This window comes from Hyaena hyaena, unplaced genomic scaffold (genome assembly GCF_003009895.1).
Source record: "Hyaena hyaena isolate Hyena2069 unplaced genomic scaffold, ASM300989v1 scaffold_45, whole genome shotgun sequence".
Taxonomy (NCBI): Eukaryota; Metazoa; Chordata; class Mammalia; order Carnivora; family Hyaenidae; genus Hyaena; species Hyaena hyaena.
In genome coordinates, this window is record NW_024080677.1 from 1,647,659 (window position 1) to 1,668,882 (window position 21,224).

Genomic DNA, 21,224 nt, shown 5'->3' on the forward strand with positions numbered 1-21,224 from the left:
CTCTGTGCTGACTGCCAGCTCAGAGCCTGGAGCCTGTTTCAGAGCCTGTGTCTCCCTCTCTCTCTGACCCTCCCCTGCTCATGCTGTCTCTCTCTCTTTCTCTCTCCTAGAAATAAATAAAAAACATTAAAAGAACACTTTTCCAAAAAAGTGGCTAACAGACACATAAAAGATGTTCAGCATCACTCATCATCAAGAAAATACAAATCAAAACCACTATGAGATACCATCTCACACCTGTCAGAATGGCTAAAATGAACAACTCAGGAAACAACAGATGTTGGTGAGGATGCGGAGGAGGGAACACTTTTGCACTGCTGGTGGGAATGCAAATTGGTGCAGCCACGCTGGAAAACAGTATGGAGTTTCCTCAAAAAATTAAAAATAGAACACCCCTACGACCCAGCAATCGCACTACTAGGTATTTATCCAAAGGATACAAAAATGCATATTTGAAGAGACACAGGCACCTCAATGTTTACAGCAGCACTATCAACCATTGCCAAATTATGGAAATAGCTCAAATGTCAACCGACTGATGAATGAATAAAGATGTGGTATACTGTGTGTATACAACAGACAGACAGACACACAGGAATACTACTGGGCAATCAAAAATAATGAAATCTTGCTATTTGCAATGATGTGGATGGAACTGGAATGTATTATGCTAAGTGAACTAAACTGTAAGATACAGAAAATAAACAGAAGGTTGCTGGAGGGGTGTTTGAATGGGGGGGGGGGATGGCCTAAATGGGGGATGGGCACAAGGGAGGCACTGTCTGGGATGAACCCTGGGTGTTATACATAAGTCATCACTTACATATAACATGTTACATATAACATCACTAAATTCTATTCCTGAAACCATTATTACACTGTATGTTAACTAACTTGGATTTAAAGGAAGGAAAGAAGGAAATAAGCTGCAGACATACTTAGGGCAGTCTTCTAAAAATCCATGTCTGGTTGGCCTATGCTGAGGTAATGCATATGCAACTAGGTTGGACACTGAGGAAGAAATGTATTAAGTCAAGCTTACCATTTAAGGCAAGGCTTTCACAATCAAAATGCATTTTCTTTCTTTTTTAAAAAGTTTATTAGAGAGAGCAAGAGAGAGAGTGCGCGAGCACGTGTGCATGCGCAGGTGACGGGGATGAGAGAGACCATCCCAAGCAGCCTCTGCACTCATAGCCGAATGCAGGGCTCGAACTTTCGAACAGTGAGATCATGGCCTGAGTCAAAATCAAGAATCAGATGCGTAGGGGCGCCTGGGTGGCCCAGTCGGTTAACTGTGTGACTTCGGCTCAGGTCATGATTTCACAGTTTGTGAGTTTGAGCCCCACGTCAAGCTCTGTGCTGACAGCTCAGAGACTGAAGCCTGCTTTGGATTCTGTGTCTCTTTTTCACTCTGCCTCTCCCTCACTTGTGTTCTGTCTCTCTCTGTCTCTCAAAAATAAATACGTGTAAAAAAAAGAAAAATTAAAAAAAAAAAAGAATCAAATGCTTAATTGATTTGATTAACTGAGCCACCTAAGTGTTTCTCACAGGTCATTTTCTTTCAGACTAGTTAAATTTCCAGCAGAACATTGTGATTCAAAGGAACTCACAGACTTGCTAATTCAAGACAAATTGTCGTTAAGTTCTGTAATTAAGTGGGTCCCAGTATTTCTTCTTTTTTTTTTTTTAAATGTTTTATTTATTTCTAGGAGAGAGAGAGAGAGAGACAGCGTGAGCAGGGGAGGGTCAGAGAGAGAGGGAGTCACAGACTGAAACAGGCTCCAGGCTCTGAGCTGGCAGTCAGCACAGAGCCCGACGCGGGGCTCGAACCCACGAACTGCGAGATCATGACCTAAGCGAAAGTCTGACGCTTAACCAACTAAGCCACCCAGGCGCCCCCCAGTATTTCTTCTTTAAGGTAAAATCTACCACTTTCAAACTTTGAGGGTTTAATAGTAAATGCAATGACTATAAAACATGGACAAAAACCTAATAAACTAAAATTGCAAGGTCCACAAACATTAGGTCTACCCACCAAACATGTAGAGACAATAAAGAGCTCAGAAATAGCAGTAAGAAAAGACAAAATTAAGACCACTTTCTTCGGGGTGCTTGGGCGGCAGCTCAGTTGGTTGACTGTCCAACTTCAGCTCAGGTCATGATCTCATGGTTTGTGGGTTCCAGCCCTGCATCGGGCTCTGTGCGGACACCTCAGAGCCTGGAGCCTGCTTCTGACTCTTTCTCTCTCTCTGCCCCTACCCCACTCATACGTTCTCTCAAAAACGAAATAAACATTAAAAAGAAAAAAAGACTGCTTCCTCCATGTGCTGAATTAGGATGCAAAGTGCTGTAGACCAGGAAAGGCTCACACAGTACAATAGTGCCGTATCTTACTAGAATACTGTGTTCCGCCCTCAGTGCCCCAGCAGCTTCCTGCATTTCAACGACAGGGCATACAACAAATCTTTTCCAATATCTGCTCTTCAAATTAAAGAGGCAGATGGCTTTGCTAGCCTATTACCAAAAGGAGACATCTGCTATACAAAATACATCAATAAATATTTCCTGTGAAAAAATGTGGTAGTTCTTTTATTAATATTTCTAAGTAATTCAGATCCACTTCCATGTGATCTAAACTATACTGAGCTAGAGATATGCTCTCTCTTATAAACAGAAACACACCACATAATAAAAGCAACAGAACAAGTAATACTGTAAATCTAATGACGCTACACCCTCACTCTGGGGAAACCAGCTGCTTATTTAGGGACATAAAAGTATGTCAAATGTGAAAGAATGAACACATATGGTTACCTCTGTTCCCTCTGAACACCCACAAAAATGAAAATAAACTCTGACACTCATTAGGACGAAGAGAAAGGAAGAAGGGCAGGAACTGAGACATGGCAGCGCGACCCAGGAGCCAGTCCGCGCCTCAGAGCCCCAGGGAGCTCGGGACTAGAGGCGTCAGATGAAGGCCCGTGGGCGAGGGTGAGGAATGGGACTGACAGCTATCTGGTGAGCTCTTAGGTCCTCTCTCCTGTTCCATCCAGTCTGGCAGCTACATCGCCCGAATCTCCTATTCCAATGGCAGACAGCCAGGGTTTATTATGGAGAAAATGAACCTGAGAGGCTCCAGAATTGGGCCCTCAAGCAACAAGAGAAGGCGGGAAAGAGGTGCCATACCGAAAAAGGGTAGATTAAACAGCCTACATACCCAATGGTGAACATGGCTACCCACCCTGCATTATACTACCACCTCTAGCTGCGTTCTTGGCAGGAGATAATTTTTATCTCTAAGAAACTGACTGGGGGCGCCTGGGCAGCTAAGTCAGTTCAGTGTCTGACTTCAGCTCAGATCATGATCCCATGTTCATGAGTTCAAGCCCCACATCGGGCTCTGTGCTGACAGCTTCAGAGCCTGGAGCCTGCTTTGGATTCTGTGTCTCCCTCTCTCTCTACACCTCCCCCATGTGCACTCTCTGCCTATGAAAAATGAATAAATGTTAAAAAGACATTTTTAAAAGAAACTCAATGGATCTAGGGAGAACACCCATAGAGCTAACAGCTTGGGGTACTCCAACAAAATAAAATTGATCCCTGTTCAGTTCTATACAGTGAAGTCACCAGTTGGCAAATTCCCCCCAAATAGGTGGCCTTGTCAATCTGCTTCCTAATGCTTCGTTTTTAGATATGAACAGACAATAAACATCACTTGACATCTGAGAAAGGCCTCTTAAGTAAAAGTCAGAAACCGGAATAAAAGGGAAAAAAATGAACAGAGAGGAAAGGGAGACGATATAAGAAGCAGGAGAATATCTAAAATTAAAAAAACAGAAAAACAAAACAATACTGTCAATGTGCAGATGGGGGTATTCCCAGGTGAGGTTTTAATATTTTAAAGCTTGTTATTATTTCTCTTTGGAAATAAGAAAAAGGCATGTCAGCAGTACACATCTTTGCCTGCTAAGGAGGCACTGAAGGAGAGACCTACTCTGCCCCACAGAAGTTCCCAGAAGCACAGTTCGTCTTCCCAAGCCTCGTTCAAGCCTAACTGAACCTAAGGGGCCTAAGCCTGCGAACCAGCAGCAAGCTTCTACTTTCCTCAGACTTAGAGATTTGCCTTGTTACTCTGACTTCCCCATATTCCAGCCCATAGCCCCATCTCTGCCCCTGAAGGAGCAGGATAGGGAAGGCATGTAAACGTCTTAAAAGAAAGAAAAAAATGAGGTGTAATCCACCTTTTACCTATAACTGAGGTAAAATTAACCCTTTGGAAAGTATGCAATTCAGTGGTTTTCAGTATATACACAAAGCTGTGCAATCATCACCACTATCTAATTCCAATTAAAACAAACCACTCCTTGATTTCGCCCAATCCTTATCAGCTGCTCCTTCCTCTGTCAGGACACAGCCCACTGCGCTTCTAGCTGTAAGGCAGCAGGAGTCCTAAGCACTTTGGATTTACTAGCTATTGAGTCATCTGACAAGACTGTACTTCATTCCTCCGTGTGCCCCTTCGTGGTCTCTTCGCAGTCAGACAGTATTTCCAACAGGACTCAACAGACATTTGCTGAAATAACTGAGGTACTTTAGAACTCCTCTTACAGAAAATGTTTACCATTCCTACACACTGTCAATGTGCTCACTAAAAAAAAAAGTCTGTATTTTTAAAGAAACACTGCATCACATTTTCAGTTTTTATAATAATTCTCAATAGCTTTTGCATAGCTTAAGCCCTGAGCTTCTGAGCATTCATCAACACCCAAATCTAATTAATGTAACACACTAATGTCTTGGTTAGACAAAAAGAAAATGGCACCTTACCTCCTCTCAATCACCCTCCACAGCTGACGCCAAAAGTCCAAATTTCTTTCAAATGGAGTCAGGAGCAACTTTTGTTCCTCTTCTAGCCTGGCTTTAGAATGAAAAGTTTATATCTTTGCCAGATTATAACTGATGGTTTCAAGTAGTATAAACACTCAAATTAACTGCATTAAGAAATAAGCTCTCTCTCTCTCTCTCTCTCTCACTCACACACACACACACACACACACACAAATACTATCAAGTTGGTTTTATATACTTTCTACTGAGTCAACAGGAAAATCAAATTTGAAATTTTATACTTAATCTATTTAAGCCCTGGAAGTTTATCGCACAAAATGACATTTCTCCCACGCACCTCTTTCTGGAGGAATGCTCAAGAGAGCGCGATCAACTCCAGGGTGACTAATGGCTAGAGAAGGGTATGAAAAGGAGAGGCGGCCAGGAATGGAGCAGAGTAATCAATTTACCATCTCTGTGCACAGATGCATGTGTACCAGCGATGCTGGCTGCGCAAGAAGCAGCAAGAATCAAGCCTTCAAAATGCAAATAGCAGTGCAAATACACCAAAATGCCAGACTCAGAATTCCAGGACAAATCTTCCCATCTTCTAATACTCACCGGACGAGCTGACGTCTCCATTCTAGAAAGTTATCTTTCTCTGCCTGTCTGAGTTCTTCAGGACTAGTGTTTTTGTCCCACTTTGGTCTGAAACAATCAGAGAAGAAGAATAATTCCACAAGTTACCAAAAAAAAATGGGATTTGGAATTAATAATGGCATCTGAGGAAAGGAAACAGGAAAAAAGAGAACGCCAAATTAAAAATTTTATACTCAGGGGTCTTATTATGACTTATAATGTCCCACATCCTTGTCCAACTCACCTCCGTGGTACACTCAGGAACTGCTTGTTTTTTTCATGGAGTTTCTTAATTCTCTGGCTTTCCTCAAAGGACAGCAGCCCAGTTCTGGCCTCTGGACGCACAAACTTAATATTCAGCTTCTCTGTTTAGAGAAAGTACTATTACTAAAGTGACAATATAAATAGTGAATACTGATCACTACTTGCAAAACTACAGTACCAAAAACAGAATTTAAGCTTGATTTTTTTTCAATTAAGACAGACACAGAGTGTGAGTGGGGGAGGGGCAGAGACAGATGGAGATCTAGAATCTGAGGCAGGTTCCAGTTCTTTTTTTTAAATTTTTTAAAATTTTTTTCTGAGAGAGAGAGAGAGAGAGAGAGAGCGAGCGAGCATGAGCAGGGGAGGGTCAGAGAGAGAGGGAGACACATAATCTGAAACAGGCTCCAGGCTCTGAGCTGTCAGCACAGAGCCCGACGCGGGCCTCAAACCCACGAACTGAGAGATCATGACCTGAGCCGAAGTCAGACGCTTAACCAACTGAGCCACCCAGGCACCCCTTAAAGCTTTCTTGATTTACATGCCTCCAGCCTTGGATAAATAATTTCCCAGTGAAGTTATCTACCAAAAAAGGTATGGGAGAAAAAACCTTGAGGCGCCTAGGTGGCTCAGTGGGTTAAGCATCTGACTCAGGTCGATCTCATGGTCGTGAGATTGAGCCCCACGTAGAGCTGGGTGCTAGGCATTGAGCTTGCTTAAGATTCTTTCCCTCTCCCTCTGCCCACCTCGTTCGTGTGTGTGCTTGCTTGCTGGACCTGTCTCTCTCAAATAAATAAATAATTTTTACTAAAGGTTTCAAAAGGCCAGCCATTTTTTCAAGTACTAATTTTATAAAACTCCATATACTGAATGCATTTCATGGAAACAAACAGTAAGAGTGGGAAGGGACTGTAAAGATTCAGTACGGCCAATCTCATTTTACAAACATAGAATAATTAAAGACAATGGGAGTGGGTGAGGAAGCAAAGATTCAGCAAAAAGACTCACTCCAGTTAAAACCAATGAACTGCACAGCTGCAATTTATGTAAGATATTTATGATAAATGCCTACATTAATGCTGCATAACAACTAAAAAGGAATAAAATAGATGTAAAGTTCATGTACAGAAAGCCCTGCTCTAGGTCTCTCTATTTCACCACACATGGCCACCTAGTCTCCATGGGCAGATGATTCCACTGAGACAAGACAGTTAAGCTTCTTACCCAATTGCTAAGGGAAGGTCCTATTCAAACACAACAGAACATCTTCGGCAATATTCCTCTTGACCTTCAAGCAAAGACTGCTGTCTGCTACCCCTGTCAGACCACCAACACCATCTATGACCTTGCTCTGCACAATCCGGTACAGTCCACCCAACCGTTACTGTCATTCATGCCATCTGTAACCAAGAGTCAAAACACACACCCATTTAGCCTCGTATTTGGGAATTCTTTCACACGAATTCCTCCTTCCAATGATCTCCTACCTGACGTTCCCACTTTGCTTTGTCTAATCACTGTCCATGCCTCTAGCCTCTTCTTTCCTCTTCTCTCAGTCCCGCATCCAGCTCATAGCTTCATTTCCTTCCCTATTTGGCTAAAATCATATGGTACAACCACTCTCCGACTCAACATTAAAATTCCTTACTCTACTGCACCCACTACCAACCTTGGACAAAGCCAAGTAACCCTTCTCATTTCAGTAGCAATGCTCTGAGGATTGCTGCAAGTAACACACAATAATACAGCCACTTGTCTCTGAACTGTTTTTACTCACAACGCTTCTGACACCAAAATGTGTGTACTTTCCCACAATGGCAACCAGCTCTCCAACTTTCAGGACAATAATTCGATGTCCTACAATTCCATCATATCCTGACACTAACTACCAAGAGTTAGTGTCAGACTCTTCAGGTTTAAAGGCTTAGTCCCACAAGACTGTTCCACTTCAGATGCCAAGTCTCTGAATGGGTTTTTACGGATGCTTCACTGCACAGGCACGACTGATTCAATCACTGGTTACTGGTGATTAGCCCAATCTCTAGCACCTCCTCTGAGGTCCCAAAAATTGCAACCCATAATCACAGGGTTGATTCCCACAGCAAGCAGCCCCTTGCAGAAGCTACCTAGGGACCCACAGTACCTCATTAGCATAAACTCAGGAAGTTAGTAAATTGTAAGGGGCTAATTATGAATAACAAAAGACACTCCTCTCACCCCTGACTCAGGAAGTTACAAACAAGGGTTTTAGAGGCTCCTGTATCAGGAACCAAGGGGTGAAGACAAAATACATAGTATCACAATATTACATGTTCTCCTCACTTGCTGAAAATAAAGTGAGCACTACCTGTGCCATCTTTTAAAAGTAAAAAGTTCCCAAACAAAATTTAGCATTTCTCATTATTCTGCAATCCTGTTAAGTCAGAGACTCCTATGAAAACATACTTAAAAACACTGATCATTAACCCATCCACACACACGTAAATTCAGCATGCAATCGGCAGGGTTCACACACAGGTGAAACAGGTAGTTTCCAGGTTAAGAATCCCTATCCCAGTGTGTCCAGTAGTGTCTGCAGGCTATAGAGAACTGAAACAAAATTCTATCACCTCTACATTATTAAGGGAAAGGAACAGAAAGCATAAATTATTTTTTTTAATTGTAGACACAAAGTGTAAGCAGGGGAGAGGGGCAGAGGGAGAGACATAAAGGTATGAAATAAATTTTAATGGAATTTGAAAGATTTATAGAGGCTGCACTAAGTATGCACACTTAATTAAATCACTGGCCTTTATGATTGGCTTAATCTCCAGTCCCTCACCCCTCCCCTAAAGGTGAGTTTGAACCCCATGTCCGATTCTGTGCTGACAGCTGAGCCTGGAGCCTGCACTCAGATTGTGTCTCTGTCTCTCTCTGCCCCTCCCCGGCTCTCTCTAAAATAAACACTTAAAAAAAATTTTTTTTAAGTTTAATTATATAATACATAAACTCTCCTTGTAAAAAAAAAAAATTCAATAAAGGCAAACATTCTCTATAACCAACTCCCAACCTTCTGCCCACCCTGGGAATCTCAGTTCCCTCCTTTGAGAATATCGATTAAGTGTGTGGGCCTCCAAGTTATTTCCTAATACACACATACAAATATAGATTGGTCGGATTATTTTCTTAACGTAAATGGTACCATACTATATGCACTATTTCATGACTTAGTCTTTTTTTTTTTTTGGAGAGAGAGAGCTTGTGCGAGCAGGAGCGGCAGAGAGGAAGAGAGAATCAATCCCAAGCAGACTCCACACCATCAGCATACTGCCCTACACAGTGCTCGAACTCATGAACTGTTGAGATCATGACCTGAGTCAAAATCAAGAGTCAGGACACTTGGGGGCGCCTGGGTGGCTCAGTCGGTTAAGCGTCATGATCTCACCGTTCATGGGTTTGAGCCCCACGTCGGGCTCTGTTCTGACAGCCAGCTCAGAGGCTGGAGCCTGTCTTCGGATTCTGTGTCTCCCTCTCTCTCTGCCCCTCCTCTGCTCACGTTGTCACTCTCTGACTCTCAAAAATAAGTAAAAGACATTAAAAAATTAAAAAACCTCTTGCCCACCTCCCTAGTATTTGCTCATCACATCTTGTCCCTGTGTACCTCAAGCACCTGCAAGGCCAACTTTTTTTTTTAATCTTTATTTATTTATGAGAGATAGAGCATGAGCAGGGGAGGGGCAGAGAGAGAGGGAGACACAGAATCTGATGCAGGCTCCAGGCTCTGAGGGTCAGCATAGAGCCTGATGTAGAGCCCGAACTCACAACCGTGAGATCATGACCTGAGCTGAAGTGGCTGAGCCACCCAGGCGCCCCAATGCAAAGCCAACTTTTTTTTTTTTTTTTTTCCGGTCTGCAGCCTTAGACAAACCACCTGATCTTTTTTTTTTTTTTTTAATATTTTTATTTATTTCTAGGAGAGAGAGAGAGAGACAGTGTGAGCAGGGGAGGGTCAGAGAGAGAGGGAGACACAGAATCTGAAACAGGCTCCAGGCTCTGAGCTGGCAGTCAGCACAGAGCCCGACGCAGGGCTCAAACCCATGAACCACGAGATCATGACCTAAGCGAAAGTCGGACGCTTAACCGACTAAGCCACCCAGGCGCCCCACCCAGGACCTGCAAAACCAACTTCTAACCATTTTCTGAATAAACTAAGCTGCTGCTCACATCTTACCTTGAGTCCTCTGCCTGCTCATATATACTGTGCTGTGTCATCTCATCTGTGTCACTCTTTGAGACTCATCCCCAGCATAAAGCTTTCCTTGACTGGCCCTAGTCCTCTTTCAGACAGAATGAATACTAACTACATCTTTTATGATCCCATTGTCTGCTACAGACTTCTTTCATGACACCTAAACAGAATTTTGCAGAAATAAAATCATCTTACTCAACACTGTACTCTCAGTAGCCAAGATAATCTATCCCTGATAGTAGCTGGGGTCCCATAAAACCATTTAAACAAATCAATGAATTTGCTAAACAACACAATAACATTTATAATAATGAAAGAGCAATAAAAATAGTAGTTTATAATGCAACCTCTGTGCCAGGTACTTCTCCAAGTGCTTAGAAAACACAAACACACACAAAGGGAGAGCAGTGACTAAAACAGATTACGTGCATGGATAATTCACTATACTGTGACAACAAGTACCTTAAAAAAACAATTCAAACTGCCTAAGTAACAGCAGCAAGCCCAGGATTTTGCTTCTAACTATGCTATCAGAAAACATTTTCTGGGGCACCTGGATAGCTCAGTTGGTTAAGTGTCCAACTTGGGCTCACGTCATGATCTCACCATCTGTGGGTTCAAGCCCCATGTCGGGCTCAGAGAATCTGGAGCCTACTTCAGATTCTGGGTCTTCCTGGCTCTCTGCCCCTCCCCTGCTTGCACTCTGTGTTTGTGTGTGTGTGTCTCTCTCTCACAAGAATAAACAAACTTTGAGAGAGAGAGAGAGAGAGAGAGAGAGAGAAGGGGGAGGGGGGAGGGTCAGAAAGATGGAGATAGAGGAGCTGTCAGCACAGCGGGCTTGAACTTACAAACCATGAGATCATGACCTGAGCCAAAGTCAGACACTTAACAGACTGAGCCACCCAGGCACCCCATTTATGTGTTTAGTAGGGTCCATGGAACACTTCCAAGCAGATGTATTTGCATCAAGTCAGCAAAGATGGAAAGGTGACCAGTGTCCTATATACTCAGGAATAAACCACTTACCAGCTACAAACTCTGTCCCTGCAAGTTCTGCAGTTGCAAGGAAGTCATCGAGGGAACTCTGTTCAGTTACTGACTGCAGATTAAGACGACCCCAATCGTAGCCATCATTGAGCTCACTTGTGTGCAACTGTGAAGAAAACACCGGTAAATAACACTGCTGCTCTCTTCTGCTTCTGACATTTGAACAAACTCTAAACTCTCAAGGAACTATTCTGTGGTCTTGAGAGTGGCGTCAGGCCCCTTAGCGTCAATACTACTACTGAGCACTTTCTGAAAAGAGCACTTTCTTACCTCACAATAGGCACTCTCCATTCATTCTTCCATTTAATTTTCAAAACGTTTTGAAATAAATTTTGTTATCTCTATTTTACTGATGAGGAAATAGTCTTGAAATAAACATATAAAAATAACTTGCCTAGGGTTGCTATTAAGTGGCAGAGGCAGTGTTTGAATCCAGACTCTCTGATCCTGGCAGACGTAGTCGAAAATTTTTGATGGAGACCCACAGTAAAAAACACGTTGAAGGGGTGCCTGGGTGGTTCAGTCAGTTGAGCATCCAACTTCGGCTCAGGTCATGATCTCACGGTCCGTGAGTTCAAGCCCCACGGTGGGCTCTGTGCTGACAGCTCAAATTCTGCGTCTCCCCTTCTCACTCTGCTCCTCCCCCTGCTCACGCTCTATGTCTCTCTCTCAAAAATAAACATTAAAAAAAAACTTAAAAGCTCAAGAGCCTGGAGCCTATTTCAGAGTCTGTGTCTCCCTCTCTCTCTGACCCTCCCCTGCTCACGCTCTCTCTCTCTCCTAGAAATAAAAATATTAAAAAAAAAAAAGATCAGGTGGTTTGTCTAAGGCTGCAGACCAGCAAAAAAAAAAAAAAAAAAAAAAAAATCAGAGTAAGGATTAGAAACCAGTTCTTTAGAATTCATATTCAGTCTTCTTACCACTTCCTAAAGGATATGGAACAATTCCTTCAAAATCAATTAAAATTACCAGTAGTCTAATGCCCAGGGTAACTTGGACCTGCTGACTACTGAAGAGCCCTGCATGCCGTTTATTCTGCACATGAAACGGATGGGAATCAGACGGTGTGAGAGTGGCACGCAGGGAGTTAGCACCAGGGGTAGTTTTTATTCTAGCGCACGTTCTCAGAGAAAACCAACTGAATCTCAAATACCTGGGGGTGTGAGTCGTCAAAATAACAAACACAAATCAAACCACCTCATCCATTTCTCAAGGACCCTAAAATTACGTTCACCCCCAGGCCCAGGGAGGTATCAGGCCAGCTCGCCACGTTGTGGAGATGCACTCACTGTTCATGTGCCAGCGAAACCGTTAGGAAATAGTGCGCTATTTTGTTTTTTTCTGGCGGCAAGCAGCCTCTCTTGGGAGTTTCCAGTCTTTGAACAGTACCACAATTACTAGCTTTTAGGTCTTTCCAACTCTGAAACTTTCAAACGCCCCCGGCATTCGAGATCCTTTCACGCTCTCACAATACCTTCATCATCACACCACCCCTCCCTTCAAACCTCTACCTCTAGCCCTTGCTAGAAGGTCTCGCTCATCCGTCTGACAGTAACCTACACAAACTCATCTTTTAAAACCCTACCTCGGCGTCATTTTCCCTAGAAAAGGTTCCTGTGACCCTTGACCCCTGGCTTCACAACATCCAGGCTCTCCTGACTAGAAAGAAAGGCTGAAAAAGGACAAGCTCTGTTACCCAGGAGTCGGCGTGACGGTGGTTTCGGCTCCGCTGAGTCTTCTGGCGGATAAGGGCCCGGCCGAGGGGCCCGGCATCTGACGCTCTTCTGCGGCCCATGGCAGCGCAGCACTCGCGCGAGCTCCTTCCGCCTAGCACGCGCGTTTTCCGGTATTCAAGAGCCCGAGCCCCGGAAGTGACGTCTGGACGAGCCCAAGTGGTGGAATCCCGAATTGAAGACAAAATGAAATAACACCTACCTTTGTGCATTCTGCGGCCACTCGTATAGAACATAAACGTGAAAATGGCCTCAGAACTTAATTTCTATCACTCTCTCTACGAATGTCTCAAATTTGGATAAAATGTTTGAATCAAAAGAATGGTACGTTCCAGGTTCGTGCGTTGATCTTTAGCGTCCGGCGAGGAACAAGGAGACCTGAAAAAATGGCCGCTCGTATTCCGGGTCCTAACCCCGCCTCCCAGCTGTTTTTGTCATTAAAGAGGGTGGAGAGGCGGAGACTTATTGCCGCGCGTAGTGGAGTTGATTCCTGGCCCTGGTTTTTGGCCTGCGTCTCAAGGTGTGGTCCCGACGCCTTCAAGTCCAGAATCTGAATAGTTTTTGTTTACTTAGTCTTTCTTAGCTGCGAACTGGGGAGAAAAGTCCTTGCCTGGATGGGAGTTCAGAATGAGGGATGTTTCCAGAGTTTGGCAAGGTTGCCAGGAGAGCCCACAGGATCTGACTTAAATGCGTTATTAAAAAAAAAAAAGAAAAAAAGAAAAAGAAGTTCCAGTTAGAATTGCATTAATATTTCCTATAATTGAAGTGAAAACAGTGCCGGCTCCACTCTTTGCGGCCTGCGCTTTTGATCCTCATTTCATCGTTCATTTCCCAACGCTGGGAATGCAGAATGCTGGGTTAGAGTTGTGTGAGCACTGGGCATTTTACCTCGGTTTCATTAACCGTGAGAACCACTTTAGTGTTACCATGTCCAGAGAGGAAGCAGCTTGCTCAAGTCATAGATGGAATTTGTGTGGCGTCAGGAGTCAAACCTACATGTCCTCAACTATCTTCTATGTTCTTGGGGAGAGGGAAGAATGAGGGTTGTGAGAGGGCATTTTGGAGCCCAGTGCTTCTCAAACTTGAACATGCCTTTGAATCTTCCCAGAAGTCTTGTTAACAAACAGTTCTGATTAGTAAGGTCTGGGACCGGGCCCAGTACGCTGTACTTCTAACATGCTTCCAGGTGGCGCTGATGCTAATGTTCTGGTCCATTGGCCACACTTTGAGTAGCAGCAGAAGTCCACTCCCTTCCTGTTCAGATGAAGACACTGGACCAGCTAAAAAGCCAATTACAGCAAGTTAGGGGCACGCAAAGCTGGGACCATATTGCCCACCCATCTCTGGATTCCCAGCCCACATTTGCTACACCTCACTGCTGACTCATACTGAATTGGAGTGAACTTTAGGAAACAACCAAGGGATTGCTGAAAAGCCATGTAGTACTTGATTTCAGGAAGTCAGTGTCCACAGACCAGTGAATGAATGCATCAGAACGTGGTTTCTCCTATTTCCAAGCGTAGAAACAATCTAAAGAACTTGAACATAATCTCCAGAAGTAAGATATGGAAAAGGTCCATGGAGGAGAATAAGCAGACAGTTCCTGGAATTCTCTTGAAGCTGAGTAGCTAAAGATAAAAGTAAGTCATAAGGCAAGATTACATGGATTTTACATTCTAATAACAATAGTAGATGATATGAAGAAACTTGTCATCTCATTGCTAGAACTCAGTCAGGAACTTGGGGTTTTACCCTCGACTCCTTTTTACAAATTTTGTCATCTCCAGAGATTTAGTGCAAGCAAATGCTTTGGGTTTCTGTTGTCGTTCTTCTCACGGGCTGCAAAATATCTCAACCAAGTAAAGTGATAATTTAATCAAGACTAGCAGAGAGTCAGACACTGACATTATAAGATTATAATAGCAGCAGCTATTCTTGGCTGACAAATAAGGAAGGCATAAATAATTCTAGTATTTCCCTCAAGACATTTCTCAAATCTATCACTGAAAATGAATTACCCGAGCCTACGTTTTCTTATGTGCTTATGGGGATAATAGTAATTCCAGTCCCGCCTCTGGAGGAGAAAATGCTGAAAGATCATTGCCTGGTAGTTTGGGGGTTACCAGTTTTCACAGTTGAGCAATTCTCTCCCTCTCCCTCCACCCCCCCACAACTGGATGATGCAGGTAATAGTTCACATGTGTAATTGATCCATGTTGTGGGATTATGAGTCTAGTTCATTGAGAAGAAGGAGGAGGAAGGGAATCGAAGGCGCTGCTGAGATAAGATTAGGGGACCCAGATCTGGAGTTACAAAGTGAGATGGCTCAAATGCGGAGTGATGATAGTGGCGGTGGAGGGTGGGGCACGGCGCTGGCTGCAAACCAACGGAGGGGTGTTGCAGAGATGACTCAGCCCAGGTCCCTGCCGGCCCGACTGTAGGAGCCATTCCACCCACACACTTCAGGGAGCCATACCACCCGGCCCGATTCCTCTCATCTCCATCACAACAGTGGAAACACTCATCCACCAGGCCTGTGTCTGAAAACTGGTTAGATATCCTCCTGATTCCCTGCTTAGCTGAACTCTTCTGTCGAAGCCAAGATTCTCTGAACAGCTGACCTCTGGAGGAGGTTGCATTGATTTTGATCCATGGCCAGCTTCCAAATAGCAACAGAGAGTGTTCCTCGTTGACGATGTTGCATAACGCTTGCTTTACTGTGGCTGAACAACGTAGTCGCGAGCCCTGAAACCCACGCCCAGGAACAAATTTTGGAGTGGCTTTCCACCCTCCATCTCCGCACTGCTGTGCCTCTGGGCTCCACATCTGTCTGGGGAGGGAGAAGGGAGAGTGGGTGGGTTTCTGGTTTTAATTCTCACCCCTTGACCAAAAAAACATGTCAGTGGCAGAAGCCATTCCAAGGCAAGCTTGCAGCCTTGCTTCTCCCTCTCGCCCATTCTCTCATTCCAGAAGCATGAAAGCGGTTTGCATGAGGCTGAGGGGTGTGAAGATAGAAGTCTGGCGGTCTCCGGTCTCCGCGGGCACTGAATCAGTAAGAACACTCCCTTCGTTGTCTTCCATTCTCAATTTATCTCCATTGAAAATGGGTGGATTCTCACACATGAGTGAGTTTCAATAACTTAGCAGACTTTCACTTGTGGTTCTTATTCGTGATTAACTTAAATCGCTTCAGTCAGCCATTGATTGCCTGCTTGTGCAAGTCATTCGACGTGGAATGAAAAGTGTAAAAGACCTTTTTGCTTTGGTGATAAAGACTGCAAGAGTTTATATACACTATATTTGGACTTCTGAGTTTTCTACCAAACAGTTTCATGCAGGATATCCAGGGTCTTTTACTCACAGAAGACTTTGTAATTATTTTTTTCCTCACAACAGTCAAGTGAGAAAGGGAACTTTTATGTTTCTGAACTTTTAGTTGTAGGAATTGAGACCCAGTAAAGTGAAGCAAAGTAAAGGAGAGGAGAAGTGGAATTAATAATGGCCAACTCTTGGGGCGCCTGGGTGGCTTAGTCGGTTAAGCATCCGACTTTCGCCTAGGTCATGATCTTGTGGTTCGTGGGTTCGAGCCCCGCATCGGGCTCTGTGCTGATTGCCAGCTCAGAGCCTGGAGTCTATTTCAGAGTCTGTATCTCCCTCTCTCTCTGACCCTCCCCTGCTCACGCTCTCTCTCTCTCTCTCTCTCTCTCTCCTAGAAATAAATAAAAATATTTAAAAATAATAATAATGGCCAACTCTAAAATCCGCAGATAGAAAGTGCCAGGTTTTCCCCATTCATTGACTCATTCATTCACTTGTTCATCATGAGACTCTGGGGGGTCAGCCTTGGACAAACTCCCTGCCCCCATGAGCTTACATTTTAGTGGTTATCAGCCTGCTGATGGATTTATCCAAAGTTGAATTGCTCAGGTCAGTGGTGGAGCCATGAACCACACCACCCTACTCTACCAGGATGGCGTTCTGACCACTGGAATTTTACCTTTGTCTCTAAATGTGACTGCTCCCCTTAAATCACTCTGATAAATACACTCAGATAAAGTCAACTCAAATGGTGAGGGAAGGAGAAAAAGGTGAAGGAAGTCTGATTAGCCTCAATAAAGGGGATTCCAAGACTATGTGGGGCCATTTCTATTATGCAAAGGACTGTTATAGGGAAGGGAGAGAAGACTGCTCTGAGTAGACACAGGCAATCAGAACTAGAACAAAGGGGTAGAGAATACAGAGTTGCAGTTTTAGTTTTGATTTGTTTGAACTTTCTGACAATCCTTAATTGCCAGAAATTCAATGATGCAATAGACAGCTTTATAAGGCAGTGAGCTCCCTGCCACCAAGGGTATTTGAGCAAAGGATGGATAACCAAGTGTCAGGATGTTCTAAAGCAGGTTCATGCTTCAAAGTGGGGGTTGGAATAGATGACCACTAAGGTGCTTAACAGAGATCTTACCCTGAGAGTTTCCCTTCCTCTTTACACTACCCTATGTCACCCCCAAATTTGAAATAACAAGGCAACAGCGATGGTCTCAGAAAGGGTGCCTAGGGAGCACCCGGGTGGCTCAGTCAATTCAGCATCTAACTCTTGCTCAGGTCATGAGCTCATGGTTCATGAGTTCAAGCCTTGTGTTGGGCTCTGTGCTGATGGTGTGGAGCCTGCTTGGGATTCTCTCTCCCCCTCTCTCTGCCCCTCCCCATTCTCTCTCACAAAAATGAATAAATAAATGTAAAAAGAAAAAGAAAAAGAAAGGGTCCCTAGACTGGCAGTAGCAGGGCAGTGCCTTCACCATGTGGCTCTGAGAAGAGGCTCCATCCTGCCCTCCTTGTCATGTGAACACAGGGCACTGTGAACCATCAACTAGCAAATTCAGTCATCATTAGTTAGCACATGCTATTGTCACAATTGAAAATGCCAGGGTCCTAGGCTTCTGTTTCAAAGCTAACCATGCAGGGGTTAGTGATTTCTCCTCCCTCCACCTTCAGAGGGGACAAACCAATCTGGCTCCCGTCTCTGGCAGTACTGGTGAGAAAGGGCCTCTTGTAAGCCTCAGGGTCTTCTTTCTTTTGACTTCTTCCTCTTGCCTTTGATTTTCTGCCTGGGTTTTGTCTGGGTGGCAAACTTTCTAAGCAAGCTGTCCATGAAAGGAGGGGCCTCATGGCAAGCATGTGCCACCAGGTGACCCCCAGAGTTCAGAAGCATCTACTTGTCTCCTGTTCCTCTCTCCGTCCTGAAATGTCCTGTCTTGGCCTCTGCTTTGAGTTGAATGGTGTATCCCCAAAAGATAGATTATAGTTCTACCCCTGGATACCTGGGGCTGTGTCCTTATTTGGAAATAGGGTCTTTACAGGTATAATGAAGTGAAGATGAGGTCATACAGAATTAGGGTAGGTCTTAATGCAGTAACATGTGTTTTTTATAAGGAGATACAACTTTGGACACACAGAGAGAAAACACAGAGGGAGAATGCCACATGAGGACAGAGGCCGAGATTCTCTAAGTGAAGGCACGCACAGAGTGCGGGCAGCTGCCTGAAGCTAAGGAAAGACAAGGAAGGATGCTTCTTTCTTCCAGCCTCCAAAATTGGGAGAGAAAATGTTTCTGTTGTTGAAAACCACTTGTTTGCGGCAATTTGTTATGGCGGCTCTAGGAAACCAACGCAGCCTCCTGCCATCTCAGGACTGGAGGAGAATTTGCTTAGCTCGCACACTGGGAGGCCAGGGCCCAGGGAGGGGCAGCATCTGAGACCCTCCGTGAGTCAGGGCGAGGATGTGGGTGTCCAAGCTCCGGTTCTGATCACAGCAAGTCGCTGCTCAAATGCCCAGTGACTCACCACAGCTTGGGAGACGGTGCCATCCAAGGCCCTCCAGAGCCCGGTCCTGACCCAACTTGAACACAAAGAGCTTTGGTGACCTTGGGCCAGTTTCTTAGCTCCTCCAAGCCTCAGTCTTTTCCCACTATGGTGAAGAGAGTATCACAGACCTCACAACACTCTAATGAGGATGAAACATCTGGCTGGATCCCAAGCATTTAGCACAGTGTCTGACACATAGTAGGTGCTCAGTATGCTTGAGTTCTCTGCTTTTGGCCCAGCCGTTCAGAGTTCAACAGTGACCACCGTCTGCTCGGGCCATTTTCTCCCTCTGGACTCTCTCCTGTCTTTGCCCAAAGAGAACCTGCCTACCTTTTGGTGGAGCATGGAGCTCACCCTCCCATACCCCCCAACCCCCAAAACTGCTTGACTAGAAGTTATTTTTTCCTCTGAGCCCCCAGCGCTTTGTGTTAAGCTCAGCCTTTGTTATCTCAGATCACACTTATTTGCACATGTTTCACCTCCCACAGCATACCAACAGTACCTCCTTTCTTTCTGAATCAGTGGACTCAGAACCTCCTTAAAGGTGAGACCATATGCATTTCCACAGCACCTAGTGAGGAGCGCATTAATATTTGTGACTGAATAGCTGTCGCTTTGCCAGCTGATTTGCATAGCCTAGCGAAAGATGTGCCAGGCCCACATGGCCAGAGAGAAGTTCAAAAACAAGAGACAAAGGAAAACACAGGTTGCACAATATCCTTTCTCAATGTGAAAACCTCCCAGCATTTACATACACATTTAATTTCATTGGTACTTCTTTATGCTAATCTCTGTAAAATAAGAACTGCTACATTTCTCATTGTTTTTAAAGTGAAAATCCCAGAGGGATGAAGAGCCAGTGGGCAGAGCAGAGGAGCGCTATGGGCCACCGGGCTCTCATGGACCTGGGCGTGATCTTGACCCCTAGAGAGACGGGCGTTTCACTGTGTACATCCCGTGACAGTCATGCTTGACTTTAACCTCTTTAGTGGCAGTGATAGCCAGTAACAAGGGGACTTTCCATTAATGGGTCCATTGAGTGGCAGCTTAGTCAAGTCACAGGGGGAAGTGTTTGGTTGCTGAGGGCTCCGCCTGCCCAGTCTACCAAATGAATCCATGGGCCCACAAAACATAGCCCTCCAGGGAAGGGGAGAGAGCACAGAACATGTGTTCTACATATTTGTGTATTTAAAGTCTCTGGCTTTATGTTTCACTGAAGGAAAGTGCCCTGAGTTAAGATTCAGGCCACGTGGGTCCTAGTTTGGACTTGACTGCTAAATAGCAGTATAGCCATGTATACGCACTCTTGAGACCTCAGCTTCCTCATCTGTAAAACCAGGGAGTGGACTAGATCGTCCTGAAGGGCCCGTCTAGCTCTGACAGCCTGTGCATATGTTAGTCCGATTGCTGTGAAATAAACACATGGTGAATGTTTGTTCATTCTATATACTGACTTGGAGGCAGGCATTGTGCTAGGAACTGAGGACAGAAGGATGAATTAAATATAGTTGCTGCCTTCCAACAGCTCACAGTCCACTAAGGGAGGCAGGGTTAAAGACCAGAACATTACAATAAGGCACGTGCAGAGGTAGAGATACACATGAGGAGCCTGGAGAAGGAGGTAGGGGGGCTGGGCCCCCTTCCTGGATGAGATGGTGCCTCAGCTGGCTCTTTAGAAATGAGTAGACATCTGCCAGAGGAGGTGACAGGAGGAGTCATTCCCATTAGAATCGCTTAGGCAATGACACAAAGACAAGAAACTGGTGAGAAGCACGGGCCCTTCACCATGGCTGGAGCAGCACTAAGGAAGCCAGGAGAGGTGGCGATGAGGCAGGCAGGTGTCAGACCTCAGACCTGAAGATTCCTATGCCTCATGCTGCAAAGCTGAGGTTGCAACGTGTGGTTGGTTGCAACTGGGTATAATGGTTGCTGCTGACTGGGTATAATGAGAGCGGTTACCAAGTCAGGTCTATGGTTCAGTATCAGTGTGGAGGGTGGATTTGAGGGGGACAGGTCTCAAGAGAGACTTTTGAGTGGGGGGTGGGGGAAGGGGCAGGAGAAGGTGTGAATGTGCTCAGTGAGTGGGTTATTTGGGATTGGCACATGGTTAATGTCTCGTTTTCTTGAGGAAGCTGTGGGTGCTGTGCTTGGCTCTGCTGGGGAGTGGGCAGCTTTGGAAGAGTGGCAAGGCCCGGGGGTGCTCACTGAGGGGACTGGGGGAGGAGATGGAATCAGGATAAGAGAAGAGATGGCTGGCCGGGAGGCATACAGTATCGCTGCTGTAACAAATTAACCGTAAACTTGGTGTCAGTCAAGATGGACTTCTATTCTACAGGCTAGAAGTCAAGTGCAGGTCTCACCGGGCTGGAATCAAGTTGTCATAGGCTCTCCTTTGTGGAAGCTCTAGGGCAGGATTTGTCCTGGCCTCTTCCGGTTTCTAGAGGCTGCCTGCATTCTTTGGCTTGTGGCCTCTCCCTCCATCTTCAAAGCCAGCAAGAGAGGGTTGGGTCCTTCTCACCTCACATCACTCTGATCCTCTCTCTGCCTCTTTCTTCCACTAAAAAAAACAAAACAAAACAAAAACGGAGATGAGATGCATATACCATAAAATTAACCATTTTAACATCA

The 21,224-nt window shown here is 44.8% G+C and overlaps 1 protein-coding gene and 1 long non-coding RNA gene across 2 annotated transcripts in view; one reads left to right on the top strand and one right to left on the bottom strand.

The window, feature by feature from the left end:
* Positions 1-12,823, bottom strand: part of LSG1 (large 60S subunit nuclear export GTPase 1) — a 36,553-nt gene extending 23,730 nt beyond the window's left edge. Inside the window, exons 1-5 of the mRNA XM_039230355.1 lie at positions 12,699-12,823; positions 10,982-11,108; positions 5,711-5,831; positions 5,449-5,535; positions 4,828-4,914 (exon numbers count right to left, since the gene is read on the bottom strand). Coding sequence (XP_039086286.1) covers positions 4,828-4,914; positions 5,449-5,535; positions 5,711-5,831; positions 10,982-11,108; positions 12,699-12,797 — 521 coding nt within the window. The 5' untranslated portion in view covers positions 12,798-12,823. The remainder of the gene's footprint in view (positions 1-4,827; positions 4,915-5,448; positions 5,536-5,710; positions 5,832-10,981; positions 11,109-12,698) is intronic.
* A 309-nt stretch (positions 12,824-13,132) lies between these two features.
* On the top strand, positions 13,133-15,955 carry LOC120230697. The gene is made up of 3 exons (XR_005528121.1): positions 13,133-13,255; positions 14,254-14,375; positions 15,706-15,955. It is a non-coding gene; the product is annotated as an uncharacterized LOC120230697 (long non-coding RNA).
* Positions 15,956-21,224: the final 5,269 nt, after the last annotated feature.